Source organism: Carcharhinus amblyrhynchos, chromosome 6 (assembly GCF_965287045.1).
Source record: "Carcharhinus amblyrhynchos chromosome 6, sCarAmb.v2.hapA, whole genome shotgun sequence".
Lineage (NCBI taxonomy): Eukaryota > Metazoa > Chordata > Chondrichthyes > Carcharhiniformes > Carcharhinidae > Carcharhinus > Carcharhinus amblyrhynchos.
The window spans coordinates 27,911-47,038 of record NC_137329.1 but is presented as its reverse complement, the minus strand read 5'-3'; the positions used below and the strand labels follow the sequence as shown (position 1 = coordinate 47,038).

General features: G+C 45.6%; 1 protein-coding gene across 1 annotated transcript in view; it reads left to right on the top strand.

Annotated features, from left to right (window-relative positions):
- The window catches only part of lmo2 (LIM domain only 2 (rhombotin-like 1)), a 137,541-nt gene that overhangs the window by 109,319 nt on the left and 9,094 nt on the right, over nucleotides 1–19,128 (top strand). Inside the window, exon 4 of the mRNA XM_080189835.1 lies at nucleotides 17,453–17,668. Coding sequence (XP_080045961.1) covers nucleotides 17,453–17,668 — 216 coding nt within the window. The remainder of the gene's footprint in view (nucleotides 1–17,452; nucleotides 17,669–19,128) is intronic.

The following is a 19,128-nucleotide window of genomic DNA, read 5'->3' as shown; positions in this document are numbered from 1 at the left end:
TGGAGTACCCGGAGGAAACCCATCAGACAAGGGAAGAACGTGCAAACTCCACACACAGTGACCTAAGCAAGGAATTGAACCCAGGTCCCTGGCGCTGTGAGGTAGCAGTTGTGATTGCAACAATATCACAATTCCATGTGTCAATCTATGCCTGTAACTCATCAGTCTTACCTATTATGGAATTAAAGACCATCTAGCCTTGCCTTATTCTCTTGACAGTCAATACAGCTGATCTTATTGACTTGCTTCTTTAACTGTAGCATGATGTGTCTCTATTTCACTGACACTCTGTCCCCTCCCCAGCTAGTTTAAACTAGTTTAAACTCCTCCCAATGGTACTAGCAAACCTACCAGCTATTGGGATGGGTTTAAAAAGATGCTCCTTTTTCCTCAACTGTGGACTTCCATCTACAGTTGTCTATAGGGCCCTCAACAGCATGCAGTCCATTTCCCGCGCCACAACCCTCACCCCTTCAACTCCCTCCCAAAACAAGGATAGAATCCCCCTTGTTCTCACATTTCACCCCACCTTCACACGCAAAGCATAATCCTCCACCATTTTTGCCAATTCCAGCATGGTGCGACCACCAGACACATCTTCCCTTCACTCCCTCTGTCAGCATTCTGCAGTGACCGTTCCCTCCAGAATAATTTAGTCCACTCCTGCACAATACCCAACACCTCTCCTGTCACTCATGGCACCTTCCCATGCAATCGCAGAAGTAGTAACACCTGTCCCTTTTCTATGCTCAACGTCCAAGATCCAAAACATACATTCCAGGTTAAGCAGTTGCACTTCTTTCAATTTGGTCTATTGCATTCGCTGCTCCAAAATGTGGTCTCCTCTATTGGAGAGACCAAGTGCAGACTGGGTGAGCACTTTGCTGAGCACCTTCGGTCTGTGCGCTGTCAGAACCCTGACTTTCCGGTTGCTTGCCATTTTAACACACGATCCTGCTCTCACATGCACATAAGAACATAAGAAATAGGAGCAGGAGTTGGCCATCTAGTCCCTCAAGCCTGCTCTGCCATTCAATAAGATCATGGCTGATCTGATAGTGGGTTCAGTTTCACTTACCCGGCCGCTCTCTGTAACCCTTAATTCCCTTATTGGTTAAAAATCTATCTATCTGTGACTTAAACACACTTAATGAGGTAGCCTCTATTGCTTCATTGGGCAGAGAATTCCAAAGATTCACTACCCTCCGGGAGAAGAAGTTCCTCCTCAACTCTGTTCTAAATTGACTTCCCTGTATTTTGAGGCTATGTCCCCAGTTCTTGTTTTCGTTCTAAGTGGAAATAACCTCGCTGCTTCTACCCTGTCTAGCCCCTTCATTATCTTATACGTCTCTATAACATCTCCCCTCAACCTTCTAAACTCCAATGAGAACAGGCCCAGTCTATTCAATCTCTCCTCATAGGCTAACCCCCTAATTTCCGGTATCAACCTGGTGAACCTTCTCTGTACTCCCTCCAAAGCCAATATATCCTTTCACGAATAAGGGGACCAAAATTGCACACAGTACTCTAGGGGTGGCTTCACCAGTACCTTGTACAATTGCAACAAGACCTCCTTACTTTTATACTCTACCCCTCTCACACTAAAGGCCAACATTCCATTCGCCTTCTTGATCACCTGCTGCACCTGCAGACTGGGTTTTTGTGATTCATGCACAAGGACCCCCAGGTCCCTCTGCACAGTAGCATGTTGTAATTTATCACCATTTAAATAATAATCCATTTTACTATTATTCCTTCCAAAGTGTATAACCTCACACTTGTCAATGTTATATTCCATCTGCCAGGTCCTTGCCCACTCACTTAGCCTATTCAAATCTCTCTGCAGACTTTCCACGTCCTCCACGCAATTTGCTTTCCCACTCATCTTTGTGTCCTCTGTAAACTTTGTTACCCTGCACTCGGTCCCTCCTCCAGATCATCAATGTATATGATAACAGTTGAGGCTGTGGCATGCCACTAGTCACCAAATGCCAACCAGAAAAGCACCCATTTATTCCAACTCTCTACTTCCTGTTAGCTAGCCAATCCTCAATCCACGCTAACCCCCAACTCCGTGCACCTTAATCTTCTGCAGCAACCTTTTGTGAGGCACCTTATCGAACGCCTTCTGGAAATCTAAAATCAGCACATCCACCGGTTCCCCTCTGTCAACCGCACTCGTTACATCTTCATAAAAATCCAGTAAATTCGTCAAACACGGCTTTCCCTCAATGAATCCATGCTGCATCTGCTTGATCGAACCATTCTTTTCCAGGTGTCCTGCTATTTCTTTCTTAGTGATAGATTCCAGCATTTTCCCAACTATGGATGTTAAGCTAACCGGCCTGTAGTTACCCGCCTTTTGTCTACCTTTTTAAGCAGTGGTGTTACATTAGCTGTTTTTCAATCAGTTGGCACCTCTCGAGTCCAACGAATTTTGATAAATTACAACTAATGCATTTGCTATTACTTCTGTCGTTTCTTTTAGTACGCTGGGATGTATTCCATCCGAACCCGGGGACTTGTCTACCTTTAGTCCCATTAACCTACCCAGCACTACCTCTTTAGTAATAGTGACCGTTTTAAGGGCCTCACCCCCTACAGTCTCATGACCGTTAATTATCAGTATGCTATTTGTGTCCTTCACTGTGAAGACCAACACAAAAAACTTGTTTATGGCCTCGGCAATCTTATCGTTTCCCATTATTAAATCCCCCTTCTCATCTTCTAAGGTTCCAACGTTTACTTTAGCCACTCTTTTCCATTTTATATATTTGTAAAATCTTTTACTATCAGTTTTTGTATTTTGTGCTAGTTTACTTTCATAAAGTATCTTTCTTTATTACTTTCTTAGTAGTTCTATGTTTTTTTTTAAAGCTTTCCCAATCTTCTAATTCTCCACTAATTTTGGCCACTCTATATGCATTGTTTTTTAATTTGATACTCTCCTTCATTTCCTTAGTTATCCACGGCTGGTTATCCCTTTTCTTACATACCTTCTTTTTCACTAGAATATATTATTGCTGTGTACTGAGAAAAATCTCCTTAAAAGTCCTCAGCTATCCCACAACTAATCTGCGCTCCCAGTGTACATTAGCCAATTCTGCCCTTGTCCTATCGTACTTCCCTCTGTTCAAGCAGAGGACACTGGTTTGGGAGCCTACTTTCTCATCCTCCATCTGTATTAGAAATTCAACCATATTGTGATCACTCATCCCATGAGGATCCCTCAAAAGAAGACCTTTAATTCTACCTGTCTCATTACACAGGACCAGGTCCAAGATAACTCACTCCCTCGTAGGTTCTGAAACATACTGTTCCAGGAAACTAACCTGACAGCATTCTAAGAACCTTTCCTCAAGTCCATCGCATCTGACTCGAGTCAACCAATCAATATGCAGATTAAAATCCCCCATAATTACCGCCGTTCTGTTTCTGCACGCATCATTTATTTGCTTGTTTATAGCCCGCCCCACCTCAAAGTTATTATTTGGGGGCCTATAGACCACACCCACCAGTGTTTTTCTCCCCTTACTATTCCTTATCTCCACCCACATCGATTCCACATTTTGCTCCTTAGAGCCTATATCCTCTCTCACTACCGCCCTGATGTTATCCTTAATGCAGTAAAAAGTCTGACAACACCAGGTTTTAGTCCAACCGATTTATTTGATAATATACTCACAAGCTTTCGAGGTTTCCCTCTTTGTCAGGTGAATGGAGAATTCACCTGACGAAGAGGGAAACCTCGAAAGCTTGTGAGTATTATCAAATAAATCGGTTGGACTAAAACCTGGTGTTGTCAGACTTTTTACTGTGTTTACGCCAGTCCAACGCCGGCAAACCCACATCATGACTGTTATCCTTAATGTACAGAGCTACTCTGCCTCCTTTTCCTTCCTGTCTATCCTTCCGAAATGTCTGATACCCCTGGATATTCAGTTCCCAGTCCCGGTCACCTTGCAACCACATTTCTGTAATGGCCACTAGATCACACCCACTTGTACTGATTTGTGCCATCGACTCATTCACTTTGTTTCGAATGCTACATGCATTCAGGTAAAGTGTCTTTGTTAGTCTTTCTTATCTGGACCCGATTTGTTAGTGCATTCCTTTGCACGCTCTGTCCCTTCCTGTCACAGACTGGTTATCTTTCCCCAGACCATCTCCCTGCACTGCATTGACCACCTCCCTTCTCGTGCTTGTCACCTTTTTCACTCTGCCTGAGGTTAGATTCCTGCCACCTTCTATACTCTCTGTCCTATTACTTGGTCTGGAAACATTACTAACCTCTCCTGAGCCCTCGACTCCTCATCATTAAACTGTGCTCGTACCCTCTCTATCTTTTTGATTTTGTAATTCTCCATACAACTGAACCACCTCCCCACCTCCCCCGCGCCCCCCCCCCCCCCCCCCCCCGACCCCCACCCCCACTATTTAGTTTAAAGCCCTATCTTCAGCCCTAGTTATAGGATTCACCAGGACTCTGGTCCCAGCATGATTTAGACAAAGACTATCCCATCAGAACAGGTCCCATCTTCCCCAATAAGAACATAAGAAATAGGAGCAGGAGTAGGCCATTCGGCCCCTCGAGCCTGCCCCGCCATTCAATAAGATCATGGCTGATCTGAAGTGGATCAGTTCCACTTTCCCGCTTTCTCCCCATAACCCTTAATTCCCTTATCAATCAGAAACCTATCTACCCGTGACTTAAATATATTTAGCGAGGCAGCCTCCACCACTTCAACGGGCAGAGAATTCCAGAGATTCACCACCCTTTGAGTGAAGAAGTTCCTCCTCAACTCTGATCTAAACTGCCCCCCGCCCCACCCCCCCTTATTTTGAGGCTGTGCCCTCTAGTTCTGGTTTCCTTTCTAAGCAGAAAGAATCTCTCTACCTCTACCCTATCTAGCCCCTTCATTATCTTCTATCCCCCTCGCTATAAAGGCCAACATTTCATTCACCTTCTTGATCACCTGCTGCACCTGCAGACTGGGTTTTTGCGATTCGTGCACAAGGACCCCCAGGCCCCTCTGCACAGTAGCATGCTGCAGCTTTTCACCATTTAAATACTGGTGCCAATGTCCCATGAATTCAACCCATTCCTCCCACGCCAATCGAGCAGAGAGATCTCGGGGTACACGTGCATAGCTCCCTGAAAGTTGGCACCCAGGTTGATAAGGTTGTTAAGAAGGCGTACGGTGTGTTAGCTTTTATTGGTAGAGGGATTGAATTTCAGAGCCGTGAGATCATGTTACAATTGTACAAAACTCTGGAGCGGCCGCACTTGGAGTATTGCATACAGTTCCGGTCACTGCATTATAAGAAAGATGTGGAGGCATTGGAAAGGTTTACCAGGATGTTGCCTGGTATGGTGGGAAGGTCTTAGGAGGAAAGGCTGAGGGACTTGAGGTTATTTTCATTAGAGAGGAGGAGGTTACGAGCTGACCTAATTGAGGCACATAAGATGATCAAAGGATTGGATAGGGTGGACAGTGAGAGCCTTTTACCTCGGATGGTGATGGCAAACACGAGGGGGCATAGCTTTAAATTAAAGGGTGGTAATTATAGGACGGATGTCAGAGGTAGGTTCTTTACTCAGAGGGTAGTAAGGGCGTGGAATGCCCTGCCTGCAGCAGTTGTGGACTCGCCAACTTTAAGGGCGTTCAGATGGTCAGTGGATAGGCATATGGATAACATGGGAATAGTTTAGAGGGTCATTAGATTGGTTCCACTGGTCAGCGCAATATTGAGGGCCGAAGGGCCTGTACTGCGCTGTAATGTTCTATGTTCTAATGTTTTGTCAGTAAAAAGTCTGACAACACCAGGTTTTAGTCCAACCGATTTATTTGATAGTAAACTCACAAGCTTTCAAGGGGTTTCCCTCTTCTTCAGGTGAATGGAGAGTTCTGGCCTCAGACAGAGCATATAAAGCACAGACAGTTTATAGATTACTGATTAGAATGCGAATCTTTACACCAGGCAAGACTGTTCCCTTCCTGTTGGCGAACACTTCAGTGGTCATGGGCATTCAGCCTCTGACCTTCGGGTAAGCGTTCTCCAAGGCGGCCTTCACGACACACGACAGCGCAGAGTCGCTGAGCAGAGACTGATAGCCAAGTTCCGCACACGAGGACGGTCTCAACAGGGATCTTGGGTTCATGTCGCACTATCTGTAACCCCTGTGACTTGCCTGGGTTTGCAAAACCTCACTTACTGTACTGTCTGGAGACAATACACATCTCTGTAACCTGTGATCAGTGCTCCTTCCAAACACACTGTCGGCCATTTTAGGACTTGAACAGCAGGTTAGCGTGGATAGGGGATTGGTTGTCAAATAGGAGGCAGAGAGTGGGGGTCAATGGGTGCTATTCGGATTGGCGGATGGTGACTAGTGGAGTGCCCCAGGGGTCGGTGCTGGAGCCTCAGCTTTTTACCATTTATATAGATGATCTGGAGGAGGGAACCGAGTGCAGGGTGTCGAAATTTGCTGATGACACCAAGATTGGTGGAACGGCAAATTGTGCGGAGGGTGTGGAGAGTCTGCAGAAGGATCTAGATAGGCTGGGCGAATGGACCAGGAACTGGCAAATGGAATTTAATGTTGGCAAATGTGAGGTTGTCCACTTTGGCAGGAATAATGGTAGGAAGGACTATTACTTACGTGGCGAAAAACTGCAGCAGGCGACTGTGCAGAGGGACCTCGGGGTCCTTGTGCGTGAGTCGCAAAAACCCAGCCTGCAGGTGCAGCAGGTGGTCAGGAAGGCGAATGGGATGCTGGCCTTCATAGCGAGGGGGATTGAATATAAAAGCAGGGAGGTCTTGCTGCGGCTGTATAGGGCATTGGTGAGGCCGCAGCTGGAGTACTGTGTGCAGTTTTGGTCGCCGCACTTACGCAAGGATATTTTGGCCTTGGAGGGAGTGCAGAGGAGGTTTACTAGGCTGATACTGGAGTTGAGGGGGTTGAACTATGAGGAGAGGCTGAATAAACTAGGCTTGTACTCGTTAGAGTTTAGAAGAATGAGGGGAGATCTCATTGAGACGTATAAGATGTTGAATGGGATGGATAGGATAGAGGTGGAGAGGCTCTTCCCGCTCAGAAAGGACAGTAGGACTAGGGGGCACAGCCTCAGGATAAAGGGGGGGTGGTTTAGAACGGAGTTGAGGAGGAACTTCTTCACTCAAAGGGTGGTGAATCTCTGGAATTCTCTGCCCGTTGAAGTGGTGGAGGCTGCCTCGCTCAATATATTTAAGACGCGGGTTGATGGGTTTTTGATAAGAGAGGGGATTAAGGGTTATGGGGAGAGGGCGGGAAAGTGGAACTGAGCCACGACAGATCAGCCATGATCTTATTGAATGGCGGGGCAGGCTCGAAGGGCTAGATGGCCTACTCCTGCTCCTATTTCTGATGTCCTTATGTAAGAAGAGGGAAACCCCTCAAGCTAGTGAGTTTACTATCAAATAAATCGGTTGGACTAAAACCTGGTGTTGTCAGACTTTTTACTGTTTACCCCAGTCCAACGCTGGCACATCCACATCATGACTTGTAATCTTTTGAGCCAGGCATTCACCTCCTTAATCTTATTGACCCTGTGCCAATTCGCTCATGGCTCAGGTAGTAATCCAGAGATTATCACCTTGTTGGTTCTGCTTTTTAATTTGACTCCTAGCTTTTCATACTCCCTCTGCAGAACATTTGTTCCTGTTCTACCTATGTCATTGGCACCGACGTGGACCACGACAACTGGATTCTTACCCTCCCACTCCAAATTCCACTGCAACCCAAATGAGGCATCCTGGACCCAAGCACCACCCAACACAACCTTCAGGATTCTCGATCCTGGTCACAAAGAACAGTGTCAATGCCCTGAACTACACCATCCCCAATTACCACTACATTTCTTTCTACTTCCTCTACTTCAACAGCTCCCTGCACCACAGTGCCGTGGGCAGTTTGCTCGTCCTCCTTGCAGTCCCCGTTCTTGTCCACACTGGGAGTAAGAATCTCAAACCTGTTGTACAGATTCAGGGACTGAGGCTCCTGGAACTCTACTTTCTGGATCCCTCTACCTGCCTCCCTCCCAGCCACACCCTCTTGTCCCTGACCACTGGCTGAATTCAAGCTAGTTAGTCTAAGGGGTGTGAGTGTCTCCTGAAACAGTGTCCAGGTAACTCTCCCCCTCCCTGATGTGTCGCAGTGTCTGAAGCTCAGAATGTAGCTTGTCAACCCTGAGCTGGAGCTCCTCAAGTAACCAACACTTACTACAGACATGCTGACTGACAGCCACAATGGGGTCCACCAGCTCCCACATCGTACAGGAACATGCATCACCTGACCCTCCATCCTTATTTTATTTACTTAGTTTTTAAGTTTTTACAAACTAAGAATTAAACCTACCCTGCCTCACCTGTTTCCACCTAAGCCCATTGAGCCAAAGCCTTTCAGCCTTCACTCTGCCCTCTGCTCACTCCACTGCCCGCTATTGGCGCTGCCCGCTGTATAGTGTGGCCTGCTTTTTAAACCTCGTGCGCTAATAAACCCTACCCAGTTCGCCCCACGGCCTACTTCTGCTTTAACGTTAAAAAACTTGGAAAAAAAGAGAAATCCCATGAAAAACTAAGAAAAAAAGTCAATTGCTTACCCTTCACACTCTACCACAAATCGCTGCTCTCTGCTTGCTCCAGTCAAAGCACATGTCTGTCCTTGGCTTGCTGCAGTGTTCCAGTGAAGCTCAACGCAAACTGGAGGAACACCATTTCACCTTCCGGCTCGGCACTTTACAGTCTTCCAATCTCAACTTCGAATTCAACAACTTCAGATGATTTGCTCTACCCCACCTTGGCCTTCTTGCTTTCATTCCATTTTATTTACTTTTTACTGTTCTCTATCTTTTATAGAAGGTTGGTGGTGTTGTGGATAGTCTGGAGGGATGTCAGAAGTTGCAGTGAGACATAGATAGGATGCAAGACTGGGCGGAGAACTGGCAGATGGACTTCAACGCAGATAAATGTGTAGTGGTCCATTTTGGCAGGACCAGTGGGATGAAGGAATACAATATCAAGGGTAGGAGTCTTAGCAGTGTTGAAGAGCAGAAGGTTCTTGGGGTCTGGGTCCATAGGACTCCTAAATTGGCCTCGCAGGTGGAGGATGTGGTCAAGAAGGCGTATGGTGTACTGGCCTTCATTAATCGAGGGATTGAGTTTAGGAGTCGGGAGGTAATGCTGCAACTTTATAAGACCCTTGTCAGACCCCACTTGGAGTACTGTGCGCAGTTCTGGTCGCCTCACTACAGGAAGGATGTGGAAGCTATTGAGAGGGTGCAGAGGAGATTTGCAAGAATGTTGCCTGGATTGGGAGGCATGCCTTATGAAGATAGGTTGAGGGAGCTGGGACTCTTCTCCCTGGAGAGACGAAGGTTGAGAGGCGACCTGATAGAGGTTTATAAAATGTTGAGAGGAATAGATAGGGTGGATTCTCGGAGGCTATTTCCCAGGGCTGAAATGGTCACTACGAGAGGACACAGGTTTAAGGTGCTGGGAAGCAAGTACGGAGGAGATGTCGGGGTAAGTTTTTCACTCGGTGGTGAGTGAGTGGAATCGGCTGCCATCGGTGGTGGTAGAGGCGAACTCGCTGGGGTCTTTTAAAAGACTCCTGGATGAGTATATGGGATCTAATGGCATTGGAAGTTACAGATAGTTCTATGGCTTGGTAGGTATAGATGTGATCGGTGCAACTTGTGGGCTGAAGGGCCTGTTTGTGCTGTAGTGTTCTATGTTCTATTTCTTTATTGTCTTTCATCTATCTTCCCCCACTCTTTCTTCCTATTTCATTCCCTCTTCCCTTACCTTTCCCCTTTTCTCCATTCTATCTGTGCCCCATTTCTCTCTCCCCACCCCCTGACACACACACACACACACACACACACACACACACACACACACACACACACACACACACACACACACACTCTATGTCCATCTGTCACAGCTTACAGCTTCTCTGCTGTTGGTTATTCACACCCTTTTTTCACTCTGAGGAGTTATTAGCAGTCTTTTCCCCTGGTTTCTATGGCTATGATTCATCTTTCATTCCCTCACCCTACAGTGTAAATATCTCCCATTTCCTATGCTGTTTAGCTTTGACAAAGGGTCATCTGGATTCGAAACGTCAGCTGTTTTCTCTCCTTACAGATGCTGCCAGTCCTGCTGAGATTTTCCAGCATTTTCTCTTTTGATTTTTTTACCTGCAAGGATTTAAGCCTCACTGTGGTTCAGTTGTAGACCATCTCATTTGTACAGGTCCCATCTTCCCAACAATGGTCCCAGCGATCCAGGAATCTAAAACCTTCCATCCTGCACCTACTCTTGAGGCCTGCATTTATCTGTCCTATTTTCCTATTTCTATACTCACTAGCTCGTGGCCCTGGGAGTAATCCAGTGATCCTGCTTTTTAATCTACTGCCTAGCTTCTTGACTTCTTGAAGCAAGACTCATTCTTCAGTTGACTGATACCGTTAGTACCAACATGCACCACAAGCTCTAATTCATCACCCTCCACTTTCAGGATGCTCTGCAGCTGTTCATTAATGCTTGATCCTGGCACCAGAGAGGCAACACACCAGATCTTTGGCTGCAGAAACACCTGTCGGTTCCCCTGTGTAAGGAATCCCCTCTCACTAGTGCTCTTCCTCCCTCCTTGTACAGTCAAGTTGCTTGTGGTGCCATAGGGTGGCTCCATCTGTATTCCTCTGAGATTCCATGCCCTCATCAGCTTCCAAAATAGAATACCAGTTAGTGAGTCCTGCACTTCCTGCCTGTTCTTCCTGGACTGTTTGGTAGTCACCCATTCCCTTTCATAGCATCATAGAATCCTACTGTGCAGAGGGAAGCCATTCGGCCCATCAGATCTGCACCAAACACAATCCCACCCAGGCCCTATTCCCATAACTTCATGTATTTACCTTAGCTAGTCCCCCTGACACTGAGGGGCAATTTAGCATGGCCAATCAATCTAATCCAGACATCTTTGGACTGTGGGAAGTAACCAGAATACCTGGAGGAAACCCACAAAGATACCAGGAGATTGCACAGACTCCACACAGACAGTGACCCATGCCGGGAATCGAACCCAGGACTGTGGAGCTGTGAGGCAGCAGTTCTTTCCTCTAGTCCCTTGAGCTGTGGTGTGACCACCTCTCTAAACATGCTATCTGTGTAACTGGCAGCCTCGCAGATGCACCCTGATGTCTGCAGCCACTGCTCCAGCTCCAAAACCTGGAGCTCCAGCTTCTGCAGCTGGGAGCACTTCCTGCAGATGTGGTTGGCTTGAACACTGGCAGCTTCCAGGACTCCCCACAAATGACAAGGCAGACATTGCACTGAGCTGTACTCTCCTCACACATCTTAAATGTTAAATTAAGACCAGAACAAATCTAGATACAGCCAATAAATAATACTTTTTTTCCAATAATTCATACATTTCTTTTAGCTTCAGCTATTTAAACACGGTCTTTAACATCAGTTACTCAACAGCGAATCAACTTAATGCTTTCCTGTGACGTTACTCTTTGATATTTCAAACTCGGTTCTCTCTTTTATCCTGTCTCGATGAAGTGTTTTCCTCGCAAGTCTGGAGCTTTCTGCCGCCTCAGAGAAAGATGGATGCAAAAGATGGCTTTGGATTAGGAGAAGACAAATTTGTTGAAAATAAGACAGGATCTGGTCAAAGTTGAGTTCTCCCGAACGAAGACCGATGTAAAGTAGTCATTTAACACCTGACCAATGTCCTGCAGCTCCACGCACAGATTGCACTCTTGGTTCCTATTGAGCCTCACTCTTTCCCTTGGTTATCCTCTTCCCTTAATATACACACAGAATTTCTTGGGATTTCCCAAACTCTACCTGCCATTGCTTTTTCACGCCATTTCTCTTTGCTTTCCTAATTGCTTTCTTACATTTTCCCTCTGCACTTGCCATAGTCCACTAAGGCTTCTGCTGATTTGCTCTCCTTGTACCTGCTAAAAGCCTCTCTTTTTTTCTTATCTAGTCCTGAGTATTCCTAAACATTCAAGTTTCTCAGGGTTTAGGATCATAGAACCACAGAAGATCCAGCACAAAAGGGGCCATTTGGTCCATCTTGTCCATGCTGACCCAAAGACAAAACAAATGACAGAAAACAGTACGGCATAGAAACATAGGCCCTTCAGCCCACCAAGCCTGCGCCGACACGTGACATCTTTCTAAACTAAAGACCATTTGCCTCTAAGCTGTCTGTATGCTTCTATTCCCTGCCTATTCACGTATCTGTCAACATGCCTCTTAAACATTGCTCCTACCGCCTCCACAGGCAGTGCATTCCAGGCACTTACCGCCCTCTGCAATTTCTTCATGCAGAGCGTGCTGCGTGTACGGAATGAGCTGCCAGAGAAACGCAAATACAATAGCAGCGTTTAAAAAGCATTTGGATAAGTATATGGATGGGAAAGACTTAAAGGGATATGGGCCGAACTTGGGCGATTGGGGCTAGCTGGGAAGGTGCGATGGTTGGCATGGACTGATTGGGCCAAAGGCTCACCATCCATCTCCTTTGTGAACACTGGTGTAGAGTATTCATTAAAGACACCGACTTCCTCCGGCTCCAAACATAAATTCCCTCCTTTATCCTTGAGTGAACCAACACTTTCTCTAGCTACCTTCTTGCTCTTTATGTAAGTATAAGATACATTGGGATTCCTTAACAAAAGATACCCAGGTGTCTTTTCTAATCCTGCCTTCCTGCAGTCAGCCCATTGTCCTGTAGCTTACAGCACTTGCGGTGCATGTCCAGGTACTTTTTAAATGAGCTTAGGGTCTCTGCCTCCACCACCAACTCGGGCAATGATTTCCAGGCACCCACCACTCTCTGCAAAAAGAAGAATTTCCTCATGTCCTCTCTCATCCTTCTGCCAATTTTTATACAGATTTTTAATATAATTTATTTATATAACCCTAATGCAGATGAATAGAGAAGCAGCAAGGTGGGACAGTGGTTAGTACTGCTGCCTCACAGCACCTGGGAGTAACATGTCCTGTGGATAAAGGGGGGCCATGTAGACATACTTGGAATTCCAGGAGGCACCTGATAAAGTGGCAGATCATTAGTTCCAGGGATGAGAGACTTTAGTTATGAGGATAGATTGGAGAAGCTGGACCTGTTCTTCTTGGAGAGAAGAAGGCTAAGAGATTTGATAGAGATGTTCAAAATCCTGAGGGGACTGGACAAAATAGATGGGGAGAAATTGGCAAAACATGTTTGACTAATTTGCTAGAGCTTTTTGAAGATATGAAAAGAAAAATGGAGAATGGGGTTCCTGTAGATGTAGTATATTGGGACTTCTGGAAGGCTTTTGATAAGGTGCCGCACAAAGGTTAATTCACAAGGTTAGATCACGTGGGATTAGGGGTAATTTATTAGCTTGGATAGGTGGCTGGCTGATGGACAAAAGACAAAGTTGGGATTAATTTTTTTTTCTGGATGGCAAAAAGTAACTCGTGGGATCGCAGGGTTCGGTCCTTGGGGCCCGGCTATTTACAATCTTTAATGACTTTGATACAGGCATACGGGGTGGCACAGTGGCATAGTGGTTATCACTGCTGCCTCAGTGCCAGGGACTGTGTTTGACTCCAGACTTGGGTCACTGTCTGTGTGGAGTTTGCATGTTCTCCCCTTGTCTGTGTGGGTTTCCTCCGGCTGCTCTGGTTTCCTCCCGCGTTCTGAACGATGTGCTGGTTAGGTGCATTGACCTGAACGGGCACCAGCTGCGGAGACTAGGGGAATTTCACAGTAACTTCATTGCAGTGTTAATGTAAGTCTTTGTGACTAATAAATAAACTTTAGAAGGCTCTATAGCCAAGTTTGCAAAGGACACAAAAATAGGCGGGACACGAACACATCAAACTGAGTAAGTCCTGCCCTGGTTCAGTCTACCAAAATGCATCACCTTGCATTTGTCTAAATTAAACTCCATCTGCCATTCATCAGCCCACTGGCCCAATTGATCAAGATCCCGTTGCAATTGGAGATAACTTTCTTCACTGTCCACTATGCCACCAATCTTGGTGTCATCTGCAAACTTACTAACCATGCCCCCTATATTCTCATCCAAATCATTAATATAAATGACAAATAACAGCGGACCCAGCACTGATCCCTGAGACATACCGCTGGTCACAGGCCTCCAGTTTGAAAAACAATTCTCTTCAACCACCCTCTGGCTTCTGTCAAGAAGCCAATTTTATATCCATTTAGATCCCTCACCCTGGATCTTCGGATCTGGAACTGGATCTTTTCACTGGAAAGATGAGGCTGAGGGGAAACCTGATAAAGGTCTGCAAAATCATGAGAGGCATAGACAGGGTGGATAATCAGAGGCTTTTTCCCAGAGTGGAAGTATCAATTACAAGGGGCCACAGGTTCAAGGTGAGAGGGGGAAAGTTTAAGGGAAATATGAGGGGAAAGTTTTTCACGCAGAGTGGTGGGTAACTGGAACGCGCTGCCAGAGGTGGTAGAAGCAGGCATATTAGCAACCTTTTAAGAGGCATCTGAATGAGTATATGAATAGGGAGGGAACAGAGAGATACAGACCGAGTAAGGGCAGAAGGTTTTTTTCTCAGTTTAGTTAGGGGCACAGGTTTGGAGGGCTGAGGGATCTGTTCCTGTGCTGTACTTTTTTTTGTTCTTTGTTGAAAGGCATGCAGCGCCGTACTGTATTCTTCCATGGAGAGAGTGGAAGCTGATTATCCTCTCAGCAGGAATTATATATTGTAAATTGTGTTCCAGACCTGTTATATAGATTTTTGCCTTCCAAGAAATACAGGAGACTAGGATTGAAAGCCAACTATAAACTTGGTCAGTTTGGACTAACCACGAATGGATGTGGGTGTGTTAGGATATGTGACACAGGAACAAAAAGGCAGGAGGGACCCCCAGGCTCTGGCAGGTAAAAATGCAAGTTTCTCTCTCTGCTGAAACAAGCAGGACAACTTCTCCGCTAAACTACAAGAGCCTGAAACTTCAATGAGCTACTCAGCTGCTTGCGTCATCGCGGTGGGGATCATAAAGCACAAACGGCTGCAGAATTTCACCATCTACTGTCAAAAGTGGATTCCTATATCTACTGTTTACCTAATTCTGGACTCACTTCTTATTTGTAATCTGTGTAAGTGTATACACATGTGTTTTATTATTTTCCTTGTTTATTAGCTAACAAACTCACCCATCCTCTAACTTAAGGAAGCTGAGTTAAATTAACTCCTTTTAAAACATAAACGTATTGGGACTGGACAAAGATATCCACAGAAGAAGGCATCTTTTTTGAAATAAGCTAGATGTGACCAGCTGAGGGGGTCGAATAAAGGAAGTCGACCAGTTCATCCATCCTTAGCTGAGGTGTCCAGAATTCAATAAATTGGGGCTTGTACCAAGAAAGTTTCCATAGAGGAGCGAGAAGGCAGTGGTTAGCTGTTTGCACATTCTCCCTGTTTTTGCATGGGTTTCCTGCAGGTACTCCAGTTTCCTCCCACAGTCCAAAGATGTGTGGGTTAGGTTGATTGGCCATGATGGTCCTTAGTGTCAGAAGGATTAGCAAGGATAAATACGTGGGACTATGGGTTTATATAGGGCTTGGGTGGGGTTGTTAGCTCGAATAGCCTCCTTCTGCCCTGTTGAGTTTCTATGACTCTATTCTGTGAAATCTAGTGACCCCTCCTGGGAATGAGTTGTAACAGTTGAGGGCTGATATATCCTGGTGGAGTGGATGGGGTCCTTCATCTGCTTCTTGCGCTGCAGGGAAGTCCTCTGGAGCATATCATAGGCACTGTCCAGATACAGGACACTCCCTGCCTAATTCAAGCCATCTCCTTCCTCAATATTGAGTAGGTTGTTACCTTGGCACTTTTTAAAAAGTGTGTGGATATTATGGTATTGTGTGCCATTCAGCTCAGAATGTCACACAATACATCAGGAAATCCCCAACTGCATCATTAATTAGGCCAAAGTCAGGTGGTATTGTCTGATTTGCCCTCTGCCCTTCCCCTAGGACTTAGTCCCAGGAGGGAAAATTCTACCCATGCATTTCTCTCTGGGAATCCAGGGAAATGGGGAATGGATGGGAATGTCGAGTTGAAGGCGAAGATCAGTCATGACCATATAGAATAGTGTAGCAGGCATGGAGACCTTGGCTGGAATTCTCCTGTGCCGCCTGCCACGGGAATTGTTGGGGGTGGGAGGCAGACAGTGCAAAGGTCCATTGGCCTCGGGCAGGAATCTCCAGCTTTGAGGGGAGCGCAGCCGCAGAATCCCGCCCTATACTTCTGATGTTTTACATTTTCAACGTACCTTAATGGCCTTGCTCTATTTCAGTTTCTGGCCTCTTGATTCAAACCACCAAAATAATGCTTTCTTATATTGTGCCCATTCTGCAAATTATTAATATTGTTGAGATTTATTTCCTATGCATTTATGTTAATTACATTTCTGTGCCAATTAGGTGTGATATGCAGTGTTATCAATCTTTGTTCACTCTGAAACTTAAAGCATTGGAGAATCATTTCATTGTTGATTATAAGTTCATTGCAAATTTGGACACACTCAATCCTTCCAGGTAATTTTTATATTGGAGTCCCCCCCTACAGGCGTTATTAAGTACTGAACCACATCTGAATCTAATTCCCTGTCAGTCAGTCCCCATTTTCCGAAGAATGACCTCCTTACAGGAGTATGGTGTCAGGGCAGCATTTGTCGAGGTGCGCAGTGTTGAAGGGAGTGATGATGGCATCGTTGCCATATGGAAATACTGCACACAAGCACTTGCAGCACGAGTTCCTGCATTACAACCAAGAAAGCAAGCCCTGACTGACTTTCACATTAAGAAATCCCGCAACACTAGGTTAAAGTCTAACAGGTTTATTTGGTAGCAAACACCACTAGCTTTCGGGGCTCTGCTCCTTTGTCAGGTGAGTGGGGAGAACTTCTTGCTGTGTTTACCCCAGTTCAACGCCGGCATCTCCACATCATGACTTTCACATCCCAAACTTGTACCTTTCACACGTTTAGTGGATTAACTTGACCTTCTCCCTGTCTTAACAGATTGAAAGGAAATCTCAGTACTCTTGACTTAAATTGCCTTTTAATCTCAATTTAATTTGTATCCCAATGCACGTGACAATAATAAGTCAGTGAAAAGTATTGTTTCTTGCGTGCTATACAAAGTATACCATTCATAGAGAAGGAAAGGAGAGAGTGCGGAGTGTAGTGTTACAGTCATAACTAGGGTGTAAAAAAAAAATCAACTTATTGCGAGGTAGGTCCACTCAAAAGTTTGGCAGCAGGGAAGAAGCTGTTCTTGAGTTGGTTGGCACATAACCTCAGACTTTGGTAATTGTACTTTGACTTTTGACAATTGTTTTTTTACAGGGAGCCAGTGGATGAGGTTCTACAGATACCTCCTTCATTATTAACATGTGGGGGTTGTCAACAGAATATTGGAGATCGTTATTTCCTGAAAGCTATCGATCAATATTGGCATGAAGATTGTCTGAGCTGTGACCTCTGTGGCTGTAGACTAGGTGAAGTGGGTCGGAGACTGTATTATAAACTGGGCAGAAAGCTTTGTCGAAGAGATTACCTCAGGTATGACAGATTTATTTGTATTTTCTTTCTATTTTAATGCAGAAATCCTGTTACCTGAAATCAAAGCTTTTGGGTTAAAAATCTATAACTGATATAAATTTAAACTCTGTAGTGTGATTGATTCCCATAAATGAATTGGGTGAGTTACATTTAGGGGTGCCCTTCCCATGATGCAGAAATGTAACAATAATATTCCCTTGTGATCAGTGCCATTTATTCTTTCCTTTCATTCATCAGTCTCTTCAAACTGCATTTTTTTATTCATTTGTGGGACGTAGGCATTTATTGCCCATCCCTAGTTGCCCTTGAGGAGGTAGTAGTGGGCTGCCGCTTTGAATCGCTGCAGTCCACGTGCTGTGGGTTGACCCACAATATCATTAGGGAGGGAATTCCAGGGTTTTTAGCCAGCAGCTGCAAAGCAACAGCAATATATTTCCAAATCAGGATGGTGAGTGGTTTGTAGGGAAACTGGCAGGTGGTGGTGTTCCCATTTATCTGCTGCCTTTGTCCTTCTGGATGGTAGTGGTCATGGGTTTGGTCATGGATCTTTGAATTACGCCTTGTAGATATACACACTGCTGTACGCAACTCTGGTGCGGCCGCACTTGGAGTATTGTGTGCAGTTCTGGTCCCCACATTACAGGAAGGATGTGGAGGCTTTGGAGAGGGTGCAGAGGAGGTTTACCAGGATGTTGCCTGGTATGGAGGGGAAGTCCTATGAGGAGAGACTGAGGGATTTGGGGTTGTTTTCGCTAGAAAAAAGGCGGCTAAGAGGGGATCTTATTGAAACATATAAGATGATTAGAGGTTTAGATAGGGTGGATAGTGATAGCCTTTTTCCTCAGATGGAGAAAGCTAGCACAAGGGGGCATGGCTTTAAATTAAGGGGGGGTAGTTATAGGACGGATGTCAGGGGTAGGTTCTTTACCCAGAGGGTGGTGAGGGATTGGAATGCCCTGCCTGCTGCAGTTGTAAATGCGCCTAGTTTGGGGGCGTTTAAGAGATCCGTGGATAGGTTTATGGACGAAAAGGGATTGGTTTAGATTAGTGGGTCACTAATTTTAACTGGTCGGCGCAACATCGTGGGCCGAAGGGCCTGTTCTGCGCTGTTATGTTCTATGTTACTGAGCATTGGTGGTGGAGGGAGTGGATGTTTGTAGCTGTGGTCCCGATCAAGTGGGGCTGCTTTGTCCTCGGTGTTGTTGGAGCTGCACCCATCCAGGCAAGTGGAGAATATTCCATCACACTCCTGACTTGTGCCTTGTAGATGGTGGACAGGCTGTGGAGAGTCAGGTGGTGTTATTCGTTGCAATATTCCTAGCTTCTGACTTGCTCTTTTTATCTGCACTGTATTTCTGTGCTGAGTTCAGTTGAGTTTCTGGTCAATGGTAACCCAAAGATGTTGGCCTTGTTGCATTTGAGCATGGACTGCTTCAATACAGCTGCTTGCAGCTGTATAA